The sequence below is a fragment of the Brienomyrus brachyistius genome, chromosome 3 (assembly GCF_023856365.1).
Source record: "Brienomyrus brachyistius isolate T26 chromosome 3, BBRACH_0.4, whole genome shotgun sequence".
NCBI lineage: Eukaryota > Metazoa > Chordata > Actinopteri > Osteoglossiformes > Mormyridae > Brienomyrus > Brienomyrus brachyistius.
In genome coordinates, this window is record NC_064535.1 from 26,130,343 (window position 1) to 26,154,197 (window position 23,855).

A 23,855-nucleotide genomic window follows, 5' to 3' on the forward strand; every position below is an offset into this window, starting at 1 on the left:
AGAAGATGGATTGATAGATGCATTGGCATATGAATCGTAGATGAAGTGATCCATCAGAGCTCTTCTCCAGGTGGGCACACTCACAGAACAGGGCGAAAAGCTTCTCAGATACATGTGACCACTAGGAAGCCAAAGAGGCCAGGTCAGACCAACACTGCCTAAGAGTGCCATTGGTGTTTTCATACTTAATGTCTACAGGCAGCTGAAAGCATGAAAGCTGTTACATTTGTGCTTATTTTATTCCCAAACAGAGCCATCAAGATCGAGGTGTATGACTGGGACCGTGACGGCAGGTGAGAAGCTCATTATCCATGATGGCCTTGACGTGCATCTCAATGCAAAGCTGTTCGGAAGCACTTGCTAGCACTTGCTTGCTGGCTATTCTGCAGATGCTGTTAGCAGGCTCCATGCATTCTTGACTGTCCGTGAAATTTAAACTCTCTGTATTGACAGGATAGGCTTGTTCGTTTAGTTTTTAAATTCTACTCTACTATGTGCATATGCTTTAGTGTCAGTCACTTTTCACACTGTTCATCCTAGTAAGACTGGCGTCTGGAATGTCTGTCTCCTCAGTCATGACTTCATTGGAGAGTTCAGCACCAGTTACAGGGAGCTCTCCTGTGGCCAGTCCCAGTTCAACGTGTACGAGGTGAGAGGCCGGATCAGCTGAGAATTCATTCACACACACACAGACACACACACACACACACTTAAATCCATTCACACACACACACACAGACACACACACACACACACTTAAATCCATTCACACACACACACAGACATACACACACACACACACACACACACACACACACACACTTAAATCCATTCACACACACACATCCACTCACTCACAGAACTGATCCCTTAGGGGGAAAAAGCACTTGCAAGCTGCTTGACTCAGAGAATGAAGTGAAATCTTGCCTGCAGAATGTTCTTTCCAAGGAAAGACAAGCTAGTAGATATTAATTAGAACACAGTGTTGAGAGAAGGTGATGATTTTAGCAACTTATGTTTAATGAGATGTAGTGATTGCATTCTGTCGCAAAAATGCTAGTGCTAACTAATACTCTCATACTGGTCGTGAGGCATCGGGATGTACGGCCGCATATCTGCTGTGTTTGTATTTTCACGTTTCCATGCATTACCTGTCAGCAGCTGAGCGGTGCCGTCGCTGACAGACTCCTGATCTGTGTACTCAGCCGTCGCACTAATTTGCACACTAACAGAATCACAGGCCCACTGGGGGGGGACAAAGGCGTCCCGTCGTGCTGTGCACGGAGTGCTTCTCTCGCTCCCACCCCCCTCGCCTGTTGCTCAGTGGAACTGACATTCAGCGTTTTCACAGACCATCTCGCACAAGGGGACTATACTAGGCACCCACTGGCTTTAACTGTTTAAGAGAGGTGGGTCGATGGGTTTTATAAATGAGACGCAAGGTATTTACTCTTTCCTGGAATTATTTATACTCATCCATCCATTTTCTGAATCTACTTATCCAATTCAGGGTTGCAGTGGGTCTGGAGCCTATCCCTGAGGCTATAGGTGCAAGGCAGGGAACAACCCAGGATGGGGGGCCAGCCCATCGCAGGGCACACTCACACACCAGTCACTCACACAGGCACACCTACAGGCAATTTAGCAACTCTAGTTAGTCTCAGCATGTTTTTTACTGTGGGGGGGGAAATGAGAGCACCCAGAAGAAACCCCACGACAACACAGGGAGAACATGAAAACTGCAAGCACATGGAATCCTGGCAGTGATGTGAACCCAGGTCCCAGGCTTCAGTGCGAACCACTGCATCTCTGTGCCGCCCCACGTGTTTAAACTCAGCAAAACATTTTTGTTTTGGTTACTCCACCTCCTGAATGTTCACAGAAGAACCCGATTTTTGGCTTGCGATCTACTGAATCACACCTGACTACCGGGCCAAGATCGTTGACTTCCCGTCGGGAGTTTAAGATGTGCTGAGAATGAAATGGGAGGTTTTATGTTCCCTGACTATGGATCCGGCTGGCTTTCCCTCTCTACAGACTGCTTACAACAGTCTACACAGTCCCCTGTGTGTGAGGGGTGGAGCATGAGGGCAGTCTGTGTGTGAGGGGCGGAACATGGGGGCAGCCTGTGTGTAAGGGGCGGAGCATGAGGGCAGTCTGTGTGTGAGGGGCGGAGCATGGGGGCAGCCTGTGTGTGAGGGGCGGAGCATGAGGGCAGTCTGTGTGTGAGGGGCGGAGCATGGGGGCAGCCTGTGTGTGAGGGGCGGAGCATGGGGCAGCCTGTGTGTGAGGGGCGGAGCATGGGGGCAGCCTGTGTGTAAGGGGCGGAGCATGAGGGCAGTCTGTGTGAGGGGCGGAGCATGGGGGCAGCCTGTGTGTGAGGGGCGGAGCATGAGGGCAGTCTGTGTGTGAGGGGCGGAGCATGGGGGCAGCCTGTGTGTAAGGGGCGGAGCATGAGGGCAGTCTGTGTGTGAGGGGCGGAGCATGGGGGCAGCCTGTGTGTGAGGGGCGGAGCATGAGGGCAGTCTGTGTGTGAGGGGCGGAGCATGGGGGCAGCCTGTGTGTAAGGGGCGGAGCATGAGGGCAGTCTGTGTGTGAGGGGCGGAGCATGGGAGCAGCCTGTGTGTGAGGGGCGGAGCATGGGGCAGCCTGTGTGTGAGGGGCGGAGAATGGGGCAGCCTGTGTGTGAGGGGCGGAGAATGGGGCAGCCTGTGTGTGAGGGGCGGAGCATGGGGCAACCTGTGTGTGAGGGGCGGAGCATGGGGGCAGCCTGTGTGTGAGAGGCGGAGCATGGGACAGCTTACTCGCTCTCTTTTTCACTCTCTTACACGCAGCAACGTGCAGCAGACACTCAGACAATCTGCTTTTAGTGACGATGGTGGGGAGAACTAAGCGTTAAAAAGTGTGGTAGCGTTTCACTGGAGTCGATGCTGACATTACAACAAGTCTTCTGCATGTATGGTCGCAAACACAATCTGTCAAAACATCTAGCAAAAGTCCACACACATACGGAGAAACACCCCGATTTTGACCAGCTCGTAGTTTATCTGTCGTTGCCCCAGGTATGTTTTGTATGCTAGCGGTCTGGAGCCCACACATGGAGATCACTAAATTATACAAATGTAGATTAATGATTAAAAGCAACTAACAGCCAGCTGATCGTTATGGGTGCATTCATAAAGTCAATCTGCAATGGTCAGAGCATCGTATGTCATTCACAAATTCACAGTTTCAGTTTCAGATTTAGTGATTTGGACAGACTAAGGTCACCACACAGTAACGTTACTGTCAAAGAAAAAGTCCGGAATTCAGTTTTTCACTTAAAAGTGAATTTTTTTTATTACATTTGTTTTACATTTCCATCATCACATCATCGTCTTTAATGGCAAATAGTTCAAAACATTTCAGTTTCTTTTGCTGAAGAAAATATTTTGCATTTCAGTAATCACGTTATAATTTATAATAGTCACTTGTTCAAAAGAAAGTTGTCGCAACTCCAGAATGTGAATTTCGATGCAGTGTGTATCACAAAATAAAGCAACGTTAATTCTGCTCTTAATTAGTTTTTTTTTTCTCTCTGTAAGTGAAAAATGCTGATAAGGGTACCGTTAAAGTACCAGATCGATAAGCAGTATCAGTAAAGGTCGTGGTACCATTAAAATCTTAATGATACCTACCTCTAACTGTAATCCGTGTGCTTTCCATTCGGATGATACAACATTGGAGCAAACTGGCTATTTTTCGCATCCGATTTGGCCACGTGAGCCGGTGTCATTAACTGGTGCTGCTTCCACAGGTGCTGAACCCAAAGAAGAAAGAGAGGAAGAAAAAATACCAGAACTCGGGAACAGTGAGTCACTCGAGTCACCCCACCAACAGAGTCACAATCACAGGCCCTCAGCCCCGAGTCAGGCTGCTATGTGTTTATTTATGTGTTAAGTAGGCAGATGGACACTCAGAAACTCAACAGGCATTTCATGCTGGATGAGTGGCTTGGTGTGTGTGTGCGTCTGAGTGTGTGGGTGGTTCAGGTATACTTTACATTGTAGGGACCAAATGTCTCCACAATGTGTTAAAAACCTGTTATTTTGGTGTTTTTCAGGTCCCCACAAAGAGCTGTGAATGCAATCAAAAAGCTAGAAATGCCAAAAGTCTTGTGTTTTGTTTGGTTTCTTGTGGTTAAGGTTAGGAGTGGGTAGGGGGTGAGCTTGTTGTTGTTGGGGTTAGAGTTTTGCCCATAGAAATGAATGAATGGTTCCGACAAAGATATGAGTACTGGCTTGTTTCCTTGTGTGTTTGTGTGTTTTTATTTTTTGTTGTTATTTTGAGAAATATAGTATTAGTTAAGAATCATACATTACAACATTCACAACTTTCAAAATGTGTGTGTTTCTTCTGCTCTACGTTGCTTCCGAATACGAAGACCCGGCCAGCCGTCCCAGCACCTCCCCACACTTCCACTGCTGATGCTTATTGACATTTAATCATTCTTCAGCTGGGTGTTCCACATGCAGAGAGAAACATGACGCGAATGATTCTGAAACAGGCGATCCAGAAAGACACCTTTCTAGGGGCTTGTTAAAAAGTCCCCAGACCCTCCCCATTGAAATTTCACATTATTATCCCAACAGGTGACCCTGCTGTCATTTCTTGTCAATATTGAGGTCACTTTCCTGGACTACATCAAAGGCGGGTAAGTTAAAAACCCCTAACACGTCTCCGCAGTCAGCTTGAAGCCTCAAACAATGCCGCATGCTAATTTAATTACTTGGGCCATATTTGGCCCAGCTGAACCGTACACAGCTGTGGTGCTGCTGTTGGTAATTAACGTTTGCTCTAGTGTGCCTGAAATAAGGTAGATTGTTATTAGTTCCTCCTTGTGTGAGGCTGACAGCTCTGCTGAACTGATTTGAGACCTGCGGCGGGCCTGTCTTGATGTACGGCTGATAATTATCACGTCGAGCCAATGAGCTCTGCAGGCTGAAGACTCCCACTCATCTGTAAGTTGGGTTTCACAATAGGCTCAGTGAAGCGGAGCGGGCTGCCATGCCTGCATTCTGACTGCTTTTCATTAAGACGGGAAGAAAATTGTCTTCTTCTTAAAATAGTCAGCCGGGTGGGCGAGAGTTTGACGCACAGCGGAACGGCGGTGAAACGAGCCGCAGTCTCTCTCAGAAGCGAGGTGCGAGATCGCGGCGTTTCCCTGTTTACGTCTGCATGGCCCCGTCGTCTCCCGCTGGGCATCAGTTGCTCGTCACTTGCATTAGAAGTAGTGAGTCCTGGAAAATGAAGCTGACTTAATTGGTCTGGGTGCGGGGAACAGTTTAACTCCCACTGGAGTGCCCGTTGACGAACTGTCAGGCGGAGGAGAGGAGCCGTCTCCCGCCAAAACTGCCGAGGGCGGTCGGACCTGTGTGTGACAGCGAGGGCTCGGGGGAGCTCAGTGTCCAGGCTCCGGTAACTATGGGGAACGTGTAAGAATACAAAAAGAGTGTAACGCTTCTGTGGGTTGAAGTCATCGGTAGATACGCAGGGTACCAAAATGCGGTGGTTGTTTATGACTAATGTCTGATGGCATAACCTTACTCCCTATCCGTGCTGTGGAACCATCCATCCATCCATCCATCCATCCATTTTCCAAACCGCTTATCCTATTGGGTCGCGGGGGGTCCGGAGCCTATCCCGGAATCAATGGGCACGAGGCAGGGAACAACCCAGGATGGGGGGCCAGCCCATCGCAGGGCACACTCACACACCATTTACTCACACATGCACACCTACGGGCAATTCAGCAACTCCAATTAGCCTCAGCATGTTTTTGGACTGTGGGGGGAAACCGGAGTACCCGGAGGAAACCCCACGACGACACGGGGAGAACATGCAAACTCCGCACACATGTGACCCAGGCGGAGACTCGAACCCGGGTCCCAGAGGTGTGAGGCGACAGTGCTAACCACTGCACCACCATGCCGCCCCTGCTGTGGAACCAGTACTTGAAATGTGTCGGTACTCACCTGGATGCAGTACTGACACTTGTTTTGTTTCTCTCTGAGTGCTGGGGATGCTTCTTGTGTTCAGGCACCTCACTAGGGAGGTTCTGGCACCTGTTTCGTCCCACCTTGTAAAACCATGCATTGTTTCGGTTGATTGACTATGCAGATGTCAGGACTGTGCTGAACGACTCCCTAGAAATGTGCGCAGTGATGTTTCATGGGATTAATGGTGATTTCAGATCACACGGCTGGCGGTCATTCTCACATAGCTCTTAATCTTGCGTGGGACATGAGTTTAACAGCGTTTGTCCTTCATGCCAGCCTGCTTTCTCACCCGGCAAATGGAATACGTAACCCCAAACCATAAATCACTCTATTCTCTAGATATTCTTATAAGTTTGTCTATTGTGTGTGGATTCCACTTTTGAGTCAGACCAAAGGCACTGTAAAGCACTTAGCTTGCAAGGACAAGCCCCTGAAATGGAGACACCTGGAAGACATCGTCAGTAAAAGAAGCTGAATAAGTCTGGAAAGATTTCATGTAGATATATAGTACATCAGGGGCGGCTTGGTGGTGCAGTGGTTAGCACTGTTGCCTCACATTTCTGGGACACGGGTTCGAGTCTCCGTCTGGGTTATATGTGTGCCGAGTTTGCATGTTCTCCCCATGTCGTTGGGGGGTTTCCTCCGGGTACTCCGGTTTCCCCCCACAGTCCAAAGACATGCTGAGGCTAATTGGACTTGCTAAATTGCCCGTAGGTGTGCATGTGTGAGTGAATGGTGTGTGAGTGTGCCCTGTGATGGGCTGGCCCCGCATTCTGGGTTGTTCCCTGCCTCGTGCCCATTGCTTCCGGGATAGGCTCCGGACGCCCCGCGACCCAGTAGGATAAGCGGTTTGGAAAATGGATGGATATAGTACATCAGGGGCAAGCATCCCTGATCGTGGAGATCCAATGTCCAGCAGGTTTTCCATCCTACCTGATTTCTGATGACCCCCACTTGACCTCAGGCAGATTGTAACTCATTAGGGTAGGATAGAAAATGGAGGATACTGAATAGATATGATGGATACTGGCAGTCAGGATCAGGCTTGTCTACCTCTGCAGTGCAGTCGCTCCCTGAGTTACGAAGGGGTTACATTCTGATAAACCAGTCGTAAGGCTAATACATCGTAAGGCAAAAATGCATTTTAATAAAGTACATCTATCCTAACAAACACCGTAGCCTAGCCTACCTCAAACATGCTTAGAACACTTACATTAGCCAACAGTTGGGCAAATTCATTAACACAAAGCCTATTTAATAATAAAGTGTTGAATATCTCATGTAATTAATTGAATAATGTACTGGAAATGAAAAACTTTGACCCATCGAATCGAGATATTTGAAATATTGTAAAAGGGGCCATCTTAAGCCAGCGTGCATCTGTACACGTTTTACTCGTTATGGAACACGGATTGAACACGGTTATGTGTTTCTGCTGAATGGTTTATAAAACAAAAAGTGTCTCATGAAGCCACCAGCCAAACCCGCAGTACTTGGGTTTGCTTTGGGATCTCTGCCTCTGTTCCTTATGGATCTACTGCAGTTTTGCTGGGTTGGGGAGAGGGGGGTTTAATGGTATATTGAAAAGCAAAATAAGTTAACCCAGCTCTCATCCAAAGCTGGTCAATGGATGCCATTCAGACTCAGTCATAAAGAAAAAAACATGCTCTAAATATTCTATCTGTCACAGAACAGAAGGTAGTCAAACGAATTTGTTGATTTACGTTTAGTTAGAGGCTTCTGTCTGTGAAATTTGAAAGGGATTGTTGTTATTCTGGTCAGTCAGATCAGCAGGTATTTCCCATCTCGATTCTTCCTGCTTTTGTAGGCTTCTGGCATGAGGCATGACCAGTTCTGCTTTGAGAGCAGTAGGAGTGTTCAGTGGACAGGTTCTGGAAAAGGAAGCATTGTCTCTGTACTTTTACCTCATCATATAGATCAGGGGTGTCAAACCCCAGTCCTGTGGGGCTGGAGTCCTGTGTAACTTAGTTCTTTCCCTGTTTCATCACAAATGATTCAGCTCAAGAGCTGTGTGGTAATTAGCACAAGGAGGTGCAAGGAGGTGAATCAGGTGTGTTAAATGAGGGGAAACCCAAAAATGTGTAGGGCGCTGGCCCCCCAGGACTGGAGTTTGACACCCCTGATATAGATCAATGAAGAATCTCTGCGAGATGTGACTCATCATACCTCATTAGGGAAAGCTGTGTGTGTCTTCAGAAAATCTGTTTCACACTCATTATATCGTTTGTGTTTCTGACCATACCTGTTTTGCTACTCGGCATTGAAAATGCATTTAAAACACAGCTGCCATTCTATGAAATTTAATGGAATTTATGAGCCTTCTATTGAAATATAACAAAACAACACAATTTTATGTATTTAATCCTAATAACTCTGCTGGAGGACAATACACTTCTTTGTGACTCACCGTTTCTGTACGAGCAGCTCTACAGAGGTTCCGTGAGATAAGGTTAATTGTTTCGTGGGACGAGACTCTGAGGTCTATTTTGAGCGAAATATCCGAGTGCCTACATCCCACACAGGCATGGTAGCTGGCTGATTTCAGCAGATGTGTCAGACTAGTGGAGTTCCCAGACTCCGAGTCCCTTTGGTGCACTGCATTACCTTCAATCCGCGCTTCGCTGAAGCCCCACCGACCAAAATTCCAACCATCGTAATTGAGACAGGAGTTGCAGGTGAGGGTTCTGAGAAAACTGCACTACCTGTAGAAGAGGCGGGGTGGGAAAAAGCACCGCATGCTTCCTCTGCCTCTTCTTCCGAGCATTCACTTAGATGCACCTTATCCGGCAGCTGCGAGCCATCTATTCGCATCTGTTTCACCCACACGCATCTCCATGCCGTAATGCTTCAGCTGTGTTAAACTCTTGTTCCCTGATCGGTGCTGAAATAGGACATGTCAGGTTGCACGCTGTACCTGCTCTTGAACATGTTGGCCAAGCACCTTCTTCAGCGATCCTTACCTACTGCTGTGAAACCTCACTCCAGGATGAATGCTACTTAGACAGCCGTGGTCTGAGTTGCTCGGCGAGTAGCACCGATGCCTCTTCCGTTGCCGGGTTACAACCAGATGCAGCTCTCTGTGAGTTTTCCAGGGTCCCCCTTATGCTCTTATGGGATTTCCTTCCATAGCTCATTGACATGCAGATCGGCTGCTTGGGTCATTATCTCACAGGTAGGCCGTGTGTGAACATTTGCGGGTAGAAGGGATTCCCTGTGCCTTCTGAGAATGGCTCCAGATCACCTTGAGCCCGGTTGCGTAAGTACTGTAGTTCTTAAAAGCAGACGGGTAGCTGATAACGGTGCATGCTGTGGATTTTGGAAAAAACATGATCCAGGGAGACGATGAGCGATGCCACAGTCCCCTGTCCCACTCATCCCGCTGTTTTGTTCTCTGATGCTTCGCTTTTCCTCTCTCTCCCACTTTCATTGTCCGAGTCTCTTCGCTGTCTGAGCCGTGGCAATAACTCTCCCCTAGCAAGAGGCGACATCTTGCTCTTTCAGCCTTATGTTACTGTGTGTTAGTGCATAGATTACTGCTGAGCCATCTACATCAATCACTGTTGGCTTGTGTATTTCCAAGGCTGCTGAAGTCTCATGGGAAAAATATATGTGTCAGACTCTTACCGCCATGCTTCTAAGACATTCATCTTGGGATGATGATACCACATATTATTTTTAGACATATGGATCTCAAACTGAATGTTATCTTGGCTCCAATATTACTGTTACAGCCCTTTCAGACACGAGGGACGTCATTGTCCGTGAAGCTGCTGACAGCATTGTATCGCTTCTCGTAGATGCATCGTATATTACAATATGTCACTGTTATTTATTGTTTTCCTCAGAACCCAGATCAACTTCACAGTGGCGATTGATTTCACGGCGTCAAATGGTGAGTGCAGTGAACTCGTAGTGTAACTAATGAATATGCAACGTCGATTATTTTAATTTATGCAAAGAGCCACTTAAGCACTATCCAATGAGTCCCTTACTATGAAGAAAAGCAATTAAAAACAACAATAATTATTTTCTAGGCAATCTGGTGTCATATATTGTATAATTAGCTATAATTCCCAACTCTGCAAGAAATACTAGGGAGAATGGATTATGCAGTAGGTAATGACATCTGTTTTGAAAATTTTACTTTCCTTATTTTACTTTTAATGCTAATATAATAATCCTTGAATGGTTGTGTGGCTTCAGAGTCTGAGACTGAAAACAATATTAAATCTGTGAGTCACGATGGGAGGAAAAGAAAGTTCAGAGTCGTCCGCGGAGAGCTACCCCAGACTCTCTTTGTTACATTTAATATTGGATTGGGTTTCTTGGGGTCAGTAAAGGGTCGGTTCTGTGGATCTTTTGCAGGTAACCCTGCCCAGCCCACTTCCCTTCACTACATGAGTCCATACCAGCTGAACGCCTACGGCATGGCACTGAAGGCCGTGGGTGAGATCATCCAGGACTACGACAGCGACAAGATGTTCCCGGCTCTAGGTTTCGGCGCAAAGCTGCCTCCCGATGGAAGGGTTTCACACGAGTTTGCGCTGGTGAGTCTCGGGCCTTGTTTGCGGTCCTGTAGGTCAGTGTTTCTCAGCCCAGTAATCAGGGCCTCCAAGTCAGTCACCACTTTTACTCCTTCCCAGTAACCAAAGCCCTGGGCATAGAAGTGCTGGGAGTTGGGAGGGAGCTAACATGTGGACTAGCTGGAGATCCCCCAGGACTGGGTAGAGAAAACCCAGTTCAAAGCCAGGGGTTTCCAACCTGTCTTCAGTCAGGGACCCCCAAAAGACAACAGACCAAGCTATGGACCCCCTACCACCAATAAGAATTCACATTAGGAACTAAAAACTAGTCATATTTCTGGGGGTCGTAAACCAAAGGTTGAAAACCCCTCCTCTAGGCTGGATTGCACATGTCTTGTATACATACACTTACATATCTCATACCCAGAATCCACTAGGCTATCCCTGCAATACCCTGTGCTGTGACCTTATTTGTACAGTTTAATCCAGATGTTTAACCCGAGGTTGCTGTGTTTACATCCAGTCACTGATGACAAACAGCCTGCGAAGATACAGGTGTGATAATTTGAGCATCACCAATTAAATAAGAGACTTACAGACTCCAGTGACCTCAAATGAGTCCGAAGAGCAGGAATAACTGCTTAAATGAGACTTTTTTTTCCCCCTTTGGCGAAATAGTTTAGAATTATTTGGATTTTGTTTAGGTGTTGATTATTTTCTTCCTTAATGGCTGGGAAGTTAAAATTTTTCATTTATGTAATATTTATTTTTTAGCAATTCGTACAGAGTGTTTCACTTTTCCTCAGTGTATTTCAGTGAAGGCTGGTATATATACTGGTGTCAGTATTTCACAAGGTAAAGAGAATTTGCCATAGCAGAGGTGTAAACTAACGAAGTACAAATACTTCATTACTGCAGGTACACAGGTTTTTTTCCAGGTTGAGGGTTCCGTACTTTACTTGAGTATTTTAAGTTGTTGCATCTTTCATTTCAAATTTACATTTTTAACTCAGATGTATTCTGCATGACCCTCATTACTCGCCCAATTAAAAAAAAAAGACCATTATACCTGCTCCACCTGAACGCTGCACGATTCGGGGTAAAATATGAATCGTGATTTTTTTTTTTAATAACCAGATTGTTCACTTTTATTTGGGTCGTGTTTTACTGGGTGACTTTTACATTTGCTTGAGTAACATTTTGCGGTGCTATCTGTACCTTTAGTATGGAAATTGAGCCCTTTACCCACCACTGAGTTGTAGCACCGCAGACCTGCTCTGTTGTGGAAACGCAGGTGGAAAATGAAACCCTCTGTAAACAATGTGAGCCAATCAACTTCCCTGCTACCTCTCAGTGTAAATTAGAGTAACGTGGCTCTTTATGTTCAGCTGTCTGAAACCTGCATTTTGACTGCCCTTATTATCGGTGCCGTTCTTTGTTATTGTGTAATCACTCCTTTTCATACTGCGGCCCTCCTAGCCCCTGCCTCTCACCCTTGGACAGATATGAATGACATCACGGACAGCGAATAGCATGCCACGTCCTCAACTGATGATACACCTAAACCCATCTGCATTTTGCATGCCGATTTTGGTACCTCTCATGGAAGAAGTAAAAAGCCTCTGGGACGACTTGTCAAAGGCATTTACACCTGGGATTGCTTCATCCAAGCAGCTAATTACTGTCAGGATATGTTTTGATTAAAACGGCTTGATTACACGCTTTATGGAACCCAGCGATAGGACCAGTTCTGCACGTGTGGCCGATCTGGGCGCTGCACATGCTGCGGTGTGGGCCCGCCATTTGCGTTTGGAGGGCCACTGCGGTTCACAGATGAGCACGAACAAAGTAAACTGTTAACCTGAGCGTGTGACGAAAAATGTCCTTCTCTTCTCTGCAGAATGGAAATCCGCAGAACCCCTACTGCCATGGGATAGACGGCGTGATGGAGGCGTACTACCAGAGCCTCAAATCTGTGCACCTGTACGGTCCCACCAACTTCTCCCCTGTCATCAACCATGTGGCCAGGTAAGCTCCAGAAATGCCTACACCCCCAGAAACACACACACACACACACACACACACACACAAGGTCCGGCATTAAAACAGCACAAGGTGCTTAAACTCTTGTTTAAACTGGATTGCCATCTAGCATTATAACTCCTGATTTTAAACTTCTGGCAGGTTGAATGTGAGCATTAGCATGCTCGATGCCAATTTACGTGTACTGCCGATGATGTGCACTAGCGAAACAAAAAAGGCAAATTACTCATTTAGCATAAAAGATAGTACAAATTTGCATAATAGATGTACATCCATGAACTAAAAATACAGCTTAGAACAGCTGTGATGTATGCTGATGCTTTTGATATCCATCTCGCATGAAACGAAGCTGGTGCCGGTATGCAGACCTTAACAAAGAGGCAGGTTATGCTGACCGGAGTCATTGCCATTAATACCAATCAGCGATCTCCTGCCTGATGCTGTCATTGCTGTCATACCACACTCCCTCTAATCTAATTCCCCTCTAATCCTCTCTTCCATGCCTCTCTGCGCTTGCTTCACACCCGCAGAGTTCAATATCTTCTCCACTAGCCTCTAACTGGCATAATTTCATTACCGCTCAGTGCGCCTCTCACTCTGGTTGTTTTGCTTCTCGCCAAAGTCCGACATCCAGGATGTTCCACAAACGGTCTCTCGGTGTAACCTACAGGCACACAGTAGGCCTGGCTCTGCTCTTTATTGATCTAGCACCTTAAGAACAAGGAACAGAGTCTTTGAAAAGTACGAATGTTTAATAGCAGCATCGGGCATTTAGGCAGTGTAGGGGTGGTGTGTTCTAGGCAGATTAAATTCTAGGATAGACATATACTTTCATGAGGTGTCTATAGTGTTCAGTATTCTGATCAGCCTCCTCAGAAGCCATCTCACTGCTGAGATGTTCCTCATTTTAATGGAGATACAGGTCTTACAACGTTCACTGTTTACAACTGCCTTCATTTACATTAGGCTGCAGATTGAGTACTGCGCAAAAGTCTTAGGCAGCCAAAGAATATGTCTTTACGTTGGCGTAACACTTGGCTGTTATGCCTGTCAAAGTGTGTCAATGCAGCTATTTCAAAACCACTGCTAAAATCACCCCAGTATTCACAGCAGCTATCCAGTATGCCCATGTATTTTTTTCCACTAGACCACTAACGCGCCTCGTATTACTAATCAATATTGGCTTTTTGTTCCCCAACTAAGTTAATTAATTAATTGAGCTAGTGATGACATTTCATAAATACTTGGAATAGCTGAGGTGCCCCAGAAGAGAGGTTTGGGAGCTTTCAAATTTCTTGAGACCCACACACAGTACCGCAGCAGTCCATGCTATGCCTCTTGCCTTTATGATCTGCACAGACTGCAATGTGAGACTTGAGCAGATCTCCTCTGACCCCTGAAGTACCTGTACTGTGTTGGTCCCAGATACGCATCATCAGTGAAGGACGGCTCACAGTACTTTGTCCTCCTCATCATCACTGACGGAGTCATCTCAGACATGGCCCAAACCAAGGAGTCTATCATCAACGTAAGGACCCTCAATTTCCAGTGAATGAATGGGGTTTCCAGTTGCTCGCACCTTGACCTTATATATGTTTATTTCATGGGGCTACCGTTGTTCTGCTTTTGTGGGAAGTCCTTTGTTTAAGATGCTCTGGTAAATATCCACCTTAACACATGACAATCACTGTAAATAAGGGTGCTTGCTGGAATGCAGAGGTATTCTCAGGCGTTAACTGAATCATCGGGAGCCGCATGCGCCCCTACAAGACAAGCGGCAAACCTCCGCAGTTCAGTATCATCTTGATTTAGATGATGTCTGTGCTTGTAGCTACAGAAAAGTGGTGAACACACAAACATAGGATCGCTGCAGTAATGCTTCAGCTACTAACCACAAGGGGATTGATCACTCAACGGACTGGAAGAGAGAGATCATGCTGAGTCTCAAATCTCATCTCGGGGTTCTTGGTTGATGTCACTCCAGTGTCCCCAGTTATACATTTGGATACAAACAAGTCTAGGAGTCATGAAAAGCAGCAACTCCGGGAGTGAGGATTTGCTAATAGCAGAATATGTTTTAAAAATATATCTTTTACTAAAGTATTTTCATGAAACTTTTTTCTACCCCTGCCATTAGGCCTCCTGCCTGCCGATGTCGATTATTATTGTGGGTGTTGGGCCTGCGGAATTTGACGGTAAGGTAGCGTGCAAAACGTATAGTTCGTGCCGCTTTTTCACAGTGTCTTCTCTGCTGCCAGTCAATAAATTCCTTCAGCTCACTGACTACCCCTCTTTCTCCTATTTTCATTGTTTGGCTTTTAACTAATTTCATGCTCTGTCTGCGTCATACAAAAGTGCTTTTGAAAGATCTGTTGTTGTTTTTTTTGCACTCTGTGAACATATTTATTCCCTGTGAACAATGGCAGTTCTGAGCAATCGCTGCTGTTGTGTTTCTATAATATCGCAGTATCATTATCCAGTCCCTAATAGAGTATATTTATGCATAAGCATATTTATTTAGCTTGCAGCCTACACATGCTGACACAGAGATGATATTGCTTTGTGTTCAATCTTCCCTTACAATGGAAAATGCTGATTTGTCTGTCTCCTCAGCCATGGAAGAATTGGATGGGGATGAGGTTCGTATCTCATCCAGAGGACGATATGCAGAGAGAGACATTGTTCAGGTATCCTGAGCTGTAGCCGTCTTTCCCCTATTGTCAGTGAGGGATTTATTTGATGCTGCTGATGTTCTTGGGTCTATATTCGACCTGCAATTAAAATAATTATCCATCTAAATATGGAGAAAAATACCTATGCTTCCAAGTACCAGCCAATCATTTCTGAAACGTCATGTGAAACCCAACAATATTCCTCTGTAGTTTGACAGCATAGTGATTTAATTTATTCTGGGTGATTCCAGGAAAAGGTTAGAGACACGGGGATATATTCTTCAGGTGGGTGAGTAGGGGGGTCTCTGATACCAGGCAGCTTTAGTTGATCCATTGGCCGGAGTGACCGGACAGTGATACGAAACTCTGACTGGGCTTGCTGACACAGCAGCGTGTCTCCAACCCCCGGTCACCCTCACAGTCCTAAGGAAAAGCATCTGATTGGACCGAGCTCTGCTCTCGTCGAGCCCGATGCAGGGCGTTCAGTTTGGCTTCTCCTGATTCTGTGCCTCGTGAACCTGCCCCTCATTACAGCCCTGGCTTGCCTTGTCTTGGCCAGAGGCGAGCTGTTATCCGACCTGGCACGGTGGTGCTCATTAGCTCGTTAGGCAGCTTTGTTAACATGATAAGGACATCATTACCGTTAGCCTTGGGTTTCGTGCTGCTGCGAAGCTGAGGGGTGCTTGGGATGTCCTTTGTGTCATTTCTCTCACTGTGTTGGAAGTAGAGGCTGAAAATAGAAAATCTTGTAGGTTATTTTAAGCAAACTAGTTTTATCCTCGAGATTTTACCCTAGAGAGCGGGTATTCTCGTGCCTCTGAGAACGCTACCAGGGCAGCTCAACGGCTGAGACACAGAGGGGCTAAAACTACTCAAGCGAAACCCATCCCTAAACCCGACTCCTGTGTGCTCCTTTCCTGCTGACTAGTTTGTCCCGTTCCGAGACTACATCGACCCGACCGGGAACCACATCCTGAGCATGGCCCGACTGGCTAAGGATGTCCTGGCTGAGATTCCCGATCAGTTCCTGTCCTACATGAGGACGCGGGGTATCAAGCCCTCGCCGGCTCCCCCTCCATACACCCCTCCAGGACACTCCATACAGACACAGATCTGATGGATACCGTTCCAATATTCACACACTTTGTGGGGAAACCCCCCCCCCCCACACTGCTGCACTATGGAGACAGGAATTCTGGGCCAGGTGGTGCCACTTGCGGTGGACTAAGGTGCCAAAGGCATGTTTACTTCTATTTCGAAGCATCTCGCGGGCTTGTGCAGGTCATGGAGGACATCCTGTGGACCTGTCACAGCCTGCGTGGAGGCCACCTGAGGGAGTGACCTTTCTGGGGCCTCTGGAAAGAAGAGGGTCCAATCATCTGTGGACCCACAATCCATAGACTGATGTAAATAAAAGCCTGAATGGATTTTCTCTCTTTCTCTCTATCTCACTATCAATGTTTACATGTTAACTAATGGTGGATTTTACCATTGAATACTTTTATAAGCTTCAGCACAACTTTTCCAATGTTTCTATTCCTGATGTATTGAATTTGCAGCAGCTATTGGATGGTGGAGTCACAGGCATCAGTAGAGTAGCATGCATCAAGAGCAGAGCATGCAACATTATGGGGTTTGCTATTGTTTTATACGATGCTGCCATCTTGACCTAATGGCAACTCGTTTGCACAAAAACGAAAACGAGATCGACTGAAACTAGCCTTATTTATGAACAGTAGCAAGCAGAATTGGAAGCAGCCCAACTGTCAAAAAGAGTGATTTTAATTTGTGTCATTCTGCCGTGTGTTGTCATGCTTTGAAATATAGCATCACTGGTACATTGTGCTAATTTATCTTGATTGAGGTAGACTGGTTTTAATGTGTTTGCAAGCTTTATGGTACAAGAACTAATTTGCCAAACGTCTTGTAAACTGAATTTGAAGTGTTTCACTATAGCTTGTTGTTAATTGCAGTGTTAACTCAATTAACGTGATGGTCCTCGTCTAACTATGCACAGCTGGAAGTCCTACGCTGAGGTCCGTCAGCCAACAAAGTGAAACTGAAATCAAAACCAGTTTTGTACAACGAATTCCATTGCAGTGAAATTTTGCATGCTTAGCCTGTTGCCACACTCTTGTAGTTCGCAGCCTCAGAACAAACATCTTCTCAGGATATCTCAACTGTTTTTCTAATGATCCAACACTCTTCCTACTGTGCTTGCCGATTTTATGACTTACTTTTTCTGGGCCTGAGTGCATAACACATTCTAAATTTGTAATGTTTTCCTAATCCCTGTGCTGGTGGAAACAATTCAATATCCACAGAGGACATGGCACTGTAAACCACCTGGTTACAAAGAGCATTGCTTTACACTACGGCTAGACGAGACTGAGGTATGTGCATCCAAACGATATTATCACTAATGGACTAAAGTGGCAAGCAGGACTCTTAATTTGATGCGGATACTTAATGTCTTTTAAAATCAATGCCCCCACTCTTATACTGACACATACACATTGGCTCTCATTCACAGTCTTCCCGTTCCCACTGTGGACTTTTCATGTGCATTCTCAGAAGGTGATTTACCCTGTGAGACTCTTCATTGGACCAGATTATACTAGTACTGGCTGTTTCTGCCCTAGTTTACCTATTACGATGTAGCTGTGGGCGGGGCTTATGAGGAACTCTCCAGCCTGTGTGTTTCCATTATCTTACATCTTCCTTTGTCCCAACCTGGGTACCATCCGACCAATCCCTGCTACGTATGGGCATGTGCAAGCCAATCAGAAGGATGCATTACAGCATTCTGATTAAGATATGTTTACTGAAAATATCCAAATAATGTATGTTATGATGTTGTTATATTTTACTATAACCAACGATCTATCTGCATGTTTGGTTTTTCCAAAAGGCTTTAGTTGATGTTTTCTCAGTTATCTGTTTAGTAAAATGACAATGGCCTTAATTTCTCACTGATTTTTTCTTATATATGCTCAAATGTTTAATATCTATATTTTTTGTCAGTGTTCATTTGCTTTGTAATATTATTTCTCTGCACAACCTAATACATTAGGAAAAATAATCTGTTGTACTTTTGGGAAAAAATGTGGCCAGTCATATATAGTGTGTTAAAAAGTAAAAACAATGTCTGGCAATATGTATGAAATAACTTTTTCTGTAATACATTTTAAAATAAACATTCCTACTAAATACATTGTGGGTGGTGAGAGTATTTTGTCAGGATTGGTTCCTGTCTTCTCCCATTTAGTCTGTCATTTCCCCCTTTGGCCAGCAGGTGTTGCTGGCCATTCTATTTTCCTGACGTTTTCCAAGTGTGTTCTGTTCCTAGTGTGTTCCCCTGCTTCCCAGGCCACTGCATGACTAACTGGGCTCATTCCAAGCAGCCCTTCCATCATGGGTTTGAGTCTGGCTAGAGGCCATGTCTGCCTGATGAATATTTTGTTCTTGTGCCCTGGATACTGTTGTAAATAACGTTGTTGATTATGTTTTCTAGTATCTTGGTTTGGACCCTTGTTTTGTACTTTCTTTATTACCCTCACCTGTTCCTCATTGCCCCTAAGTTTCAGTGTTTTGTTCCTTTGTGCTCTTTATTGAGGTTGTATGTGTTGCATTGTGTTGGTTTCCTGCATGTGTCTCTTATTTATGTTTCCCCAAATATCCGTAACTTTAGTTTTAGCCTGGCTAGTTATTTTTTTACCTTCCTTTGGTCCCTCGTGGTCACTTTGTTTATAATAAAATCCCTTTTCTTCAGAAGCTGCACTGTGCATCGCCCTTCTGTCATGCCCTGTTGCTACAGCAGTATTCTGTCATAAAGCAAGTTGAAAGGTGAATGTTTAACTATTAATATGCTGCAATAAGGAACCTCTACAATGTTTTAATAAATCAGTAAGACATTATATTTTTACACAGTTCGTTGCTAAATATTATATTCCTTTTGAAGTTCCTTTTGAAGCCTTGCAGATTTTTTTGTTCTCATATTTAAGGATAATGCCAGGGGGTATTAGTAGAAGGGATAGCTGTATTGCTGTAACATTTCCCCGGGATGGTCAGTAGTGTAAAACCTTTACAATACAATGTACTGGTGGATTCCAGATAATTACTCAGGATTGAATATACCAGGCCTTAAAAGAGAGACTTACCAAGCATATCATCATATTATGTAATATGCCAATTCAGCAATAGGCTGCTATCTAAGACCTCTTGCAGGTTTTCAAGAAGAGTGTATAAATCATTTGGTAAAACGTGGTGGTTCTGTTGAATAATATTTAGTGTTCGGCGTTTCAGGAAAATGACTGGTCCTCTTCACCTCGGGATGAAGAATGAAGAAGAACACTGCCTGTTTTGTGCCCTAGTAAACAAAAAAAGAAGCCCAGAAGTTCTTCTCAAGGACAATATATCTAGGAGTCTGAGTTTCAGGGAGAGCGAGAGAAAGAGAGAGAGAGCGGCAGCAAGCCAGGCAGGAGAATCGGCCAAGGACTTTCCCTCAGAAAAGCCTCCGCGCTGCTAAAAGGCACTAAAAATGTCACAGTGCACACTGAAAATATACTGAATAAGAGGTGAATAAGAACGAGAAAAAAAAATACTATTACGACCATGCATTAAAGAAAACACAGTGTGTGTTATGTCAGAAGCTTGATCGGGCTACACTGCTGGGCTGATGATGGCTTAGATGTAATTCCCGCATTTTACTATGACGCTAAAGTGTTAAATGGACGCTTGTGTTACCTTGGGGAGTTGGAGGGGGGGGGGGGGGTTTCCTGCGACCCTCCAGGCGCTTCACTGCTGCAGCCTGCAAGGATTTTAACGTCATGGCTCTGCACAGTTGCTGGGGAGAGACCTCAGACCCGATCACGGTGTGCCACTTGGAAAAGTCCAGAACGTTGCTGAGCTGCACCTTAGGCTGCTGGGCCTGGCCTTTCAACACAATCTCTCACGGGACGATTAGACGTACAAAAACAAAAAAATGGGGTGTCCTTTTACGCTTTTACGACCATAAAGGATCGCAGCGGAGTCGCAGGCCTGTGAGGAAAGATAATAAATCAGGCAGATCTGGCTGCATCAACAAAAAGTATATGGATCAAAGTATCTGAAAACAAACACTGAGAATATCATGCAACATACACTGGAAGATATTTTATTTTGATGTAATGCAATTCTCCACAAAATAGGATTTAAAATGTGGTTTGCTCTATATAGCTTAAACCTTTATCCCTCATAATGTATGTTTTGTGGATATTTAGCTAAATTGTACACAATAGTAGAAGAGTGGTAACATCATCGCAATGGTAGCATCGCAAATTCCTTAGGGGGAACTAAAAGAGGTATTCAATTTTCATGGCACTACAGTATAATTAAGGCATTTAAATACTGCAAAGAACTGTATATATTTATTATGTACTGCATATTGATGCAGACTGAAAGGCACAGACAATGAACAGAAATAAATCTGGCTTAATGATTATTACCGCTTAGCAAGGCAAAAACATGACTTCTGATAGAATCCTCAGTTCCTGAATGAAGGATGCATTGGACGGATCCGTTCAGCAGCCATGGTAGATTATTGGAGAAACATCAGTAGAGACTCTGACAAATACTTTGCTGTGTCTATGTTTATGTTTAATAGACCCACCCACCTGCCTCTCCATAACTCTCAATATATTTACATTATTCTTGGCAATACAAAGGCCTCTCATTCCATGTCATTCACACTGGCCAGAACGCTAATGGGTCACGGCGCTCTCTCGCTGCACCGCAGCCCCGTCTCCAGGCTTTGGGTGGTGTTTTCATCCGACCTGGCACACATACTGTTTATTTCCAAGCCGTGTATGACCTTCCGCATCATTAAAGGGTTCCTCGTCGCTCTTGCAGCCATATCTGAGGCCAGACTGGCCGTTTTCTTGACCGCAGGGGGTACGCTCCGTCTGCTTTCATTTTCAGTCATTATCAGATTGCGTTTGCCTCTATTTGTCCAGCCTTTGAAAAGCAGAGCCCCTGAAAAAACAGCAGAGACACTTTCCTAGCAGCTTAAATCGATTATCTGCATTCTAAATTGTGCACTAATACATTATTGTTGAACAATATAAAAATATTGACAACCCGGCATAAAAAATGTCTTCATTGTTTAAAGGGAAAAGGAGCACAAGCATTGTTACCTACTACAGCACAGTGGCAATGCAATCGATGGTCACATCTAAAATATATTTGCCGTTTTCTTTCAAAGATTGTCTTTATTGAACACATTGATCTGGCATTCATCGTCTGGTAAAAGAATTGCATTTCCTTAGGTTGCTGGAAGTTCAAGCTAGTGTATGCAATTTGTTGTTTAAATCAACAGCTTCGGAAAACTTGCGATGGGCATCAGTGTATATTTTGGAGAACCAACAGTCCTATCACCACTCATGAAGAGCGACATTAATTGACACTTGAGTTACCTGCATATCTGGGATTGTCGCCCTGGGGTTCAGCATCACCACGAGGAGGCTTGGACACCTTGGTGTTGAAGGGATTTTTGCCTGAGAACCACCTCTAGGCATAACAGTGTTGTAATTTCTAAATTTGGACACCATCAGGATGACTGACACTCTTGAGCAAAAATCTTAATAAATGATTTTGGTACCCATTTTCAGCCCACGAGCATCAAAATTTGATTTGTGGGAGCCACGAGGCCTTCCGGTACATAAGTCACGTGCTTAGCATTTGTCGTGTGGCTCTAAGGGTGAAATTGAAGTGTAGGCAGTTTATTTAAATTAGCCGATTACACTACTACGACACTATCAGTATTATATACGTCTGATGCAGGCCCGAAATAGTCATGCAGTCACTGTGAATCAAACCACCCCCTGAATGATGAGTACGTCAATGTTGCAGTAACATGCTAAGTATTATCGGTAATGTTTGAGTACAATGCCAAGTGATTTTATTTTAGGCTGTCTTGAAGTCTGCATTGCTGAACTGACTGACTGATTGGGACTGAAAAACACTGCACCTACTATTTAAGGTGCGAAGTTGGCTCAACAAGGTTGGCTAAAAGATCCAGCCATGGAGGACCTTTCCAAAGCCGTCCACGGGGGAGGGTAGGAAGGCGGTGCAACTGAAGGCGGTTATGAGACATTTAGAGGGTTATTCCACGGGTATCTCTGTGAAATAAGACCTCATGAAATATTTACTGCCTGGACTAGGTTTAAAGCATAAATACATCGATATCCCCTCAGAAACAGAGAACCTTTTGTTCATCTAGCGGCTACATCTAAGACTGGCGGAAGCCATCTCTGGGTCTGGAAAGCTGAGTCAGTCTGGCCAGTTCTGGCAAGACAAGGCCGTGCCTCTTACAGCATACATGAATAAAATAATTAACCCTTCATGGTAAATTATTTCCATGATATCACAGGTGGACCACTCAGTGAAAGCATATCTGCCAAACTTCACTAACTGTAGGGCTGCACTGTTCGACAAAAGTTTCATTACATTATTGCTGCTGGCGTTGCAAACAATAATTATTATAATTATATGCCAAGCTTTTTAATACGATGTTCCCCTTTGATTAACCTTCTTTAAATTACCCTGGGTGATTCATAACTGAAACAAAAAGCAATTTATTTCTGGTACAGTGAGAGAAATGTTCTTTCAATTTATTACTAATACCCAGTTTCATAAAACATAGGGTATAGGCAACCTTCGGCTGAATAAACTGAGTGATATTAAAATGTAATACAAGCCCCTTTGGCTAACATTATACATCACACAGTTCAGTGTTGGATGTGCTGTTTGTGCCTGTAGCTGTGCGATGTCGTTCCTGCATGTTGCTTCATAGTGTATGCGTACCAGCATCATGGCTGCCCGCAGCTGTCCGTTTGCTCACGAGTCTTTCCTGAACCTGTGCAAAGTTTCAGGCAGCTGTCTCTGTGCTGCAGCATTTAACTCCAGGTTTGAGAGAAACAGGACCTGGCATGAATCAGATTGGGGGGGGGAGCATACATACTGCTCGCATATAGGGATTAACTGGGACCTGCATGACACTCCTAAAAAGAGGAAGCTGAACTATTAATGTCACATGACAGACATGGAGATTGTATAGTCACTACATACATCATAGGTTTGTTACTTGACTTATACATTGATTGTATGGGCAGAATTTCAAATGACCAGTGTGACTGAACAGCATATTTTGCATGGAATGAATAGGAGCAAAGTGACACCTAGTGGTCAGCTGAATCACTGCGACACCCTCATGCAGCAGCCTCTCAGCAGATATTATGTTCGTGTGCTCAGGCCTGGTCAGGATGGGGAGCATACATTAGAGCGCTTCGCCACACCCACCACACGATGAAAGTCCAGTCCCACCTTCCAGAAATGGCCATCTCTCTGTTGCAGCCAGGTGTTATGTGAGCGTCCCCTTGGCTTGGTCCAACCGCTCGAGAAACACGCCACATGGCCATCGTGCCTTAACTGACAGTCCCTCACAATGCAGGTACTGTGCCTCATTAACTCTACTGCTCGCTCTACACAAAGTCAAACCAGCGGTACCCAAGGATTCTCCC

At 45.0% G+C, this 23,855-nt stretch overlaps 1 protein-coding gene across 2 annotated transcripts in view; it reads left to right on the forward strand.

The window, feature by feature from the left end:
* The window catches only part of LOC125739256 (copine-8-like), a 43,681-nt gene extending 25,170 nt beyond the window's left edge, over window positions 1-18,511 (forward strand). Inside the window, exons 10-20 of one of the 2 annotated variants that reach the window (XM_049009154.1) lie at window positions 252-293; window positions 574-649; window positions 3,797-3,850; window positions 4,632-4,693; window positions 9,905-9,951; window positions 10,425-10,606; window positions 12,483-12,610; window positions 14,051-14,153; window positions 14,763-14,820; window positions 15,239-15,312; window positions 16,226-18,511. In XM_049009154.1, coding sequence (XP_048865111.1) covers window positions 252-293; window positions 574-649; window positions 3,797-3,850; window positions 4,632-4,693; window positions 9,905-9,951; window positions 10,425-10,606; window positions 12,483-12,610; window positions 14,051-14,153; window positions 14,763-14,820; window positions 15,239-15,312; window positions 16,226-16,414 — 1,015 coding nt within the window. In that variant the 3' untranslated portion in view covers window positions 16,415-18,511. Of the gene's footprint in view, window positions 1-251; window positions 294-573; window positions 650-3,796; window positions 3,851-4,631; window positions 4,694-9,904; window positions 9,952-10,424; window positions 10,607-12,482; window positions 12,611-14,050; window positions 14,154-14,762; window positions 14,821-15,238; window positions 15,313-16,225 lie in introns of those variants that run through there. The other variant, XR_007397106.1, reaches the window with a different exon arrangement.
* The last annotated feature ends 5,344 nt before the right edge of the window (window positions 18,512-23,855 follow it).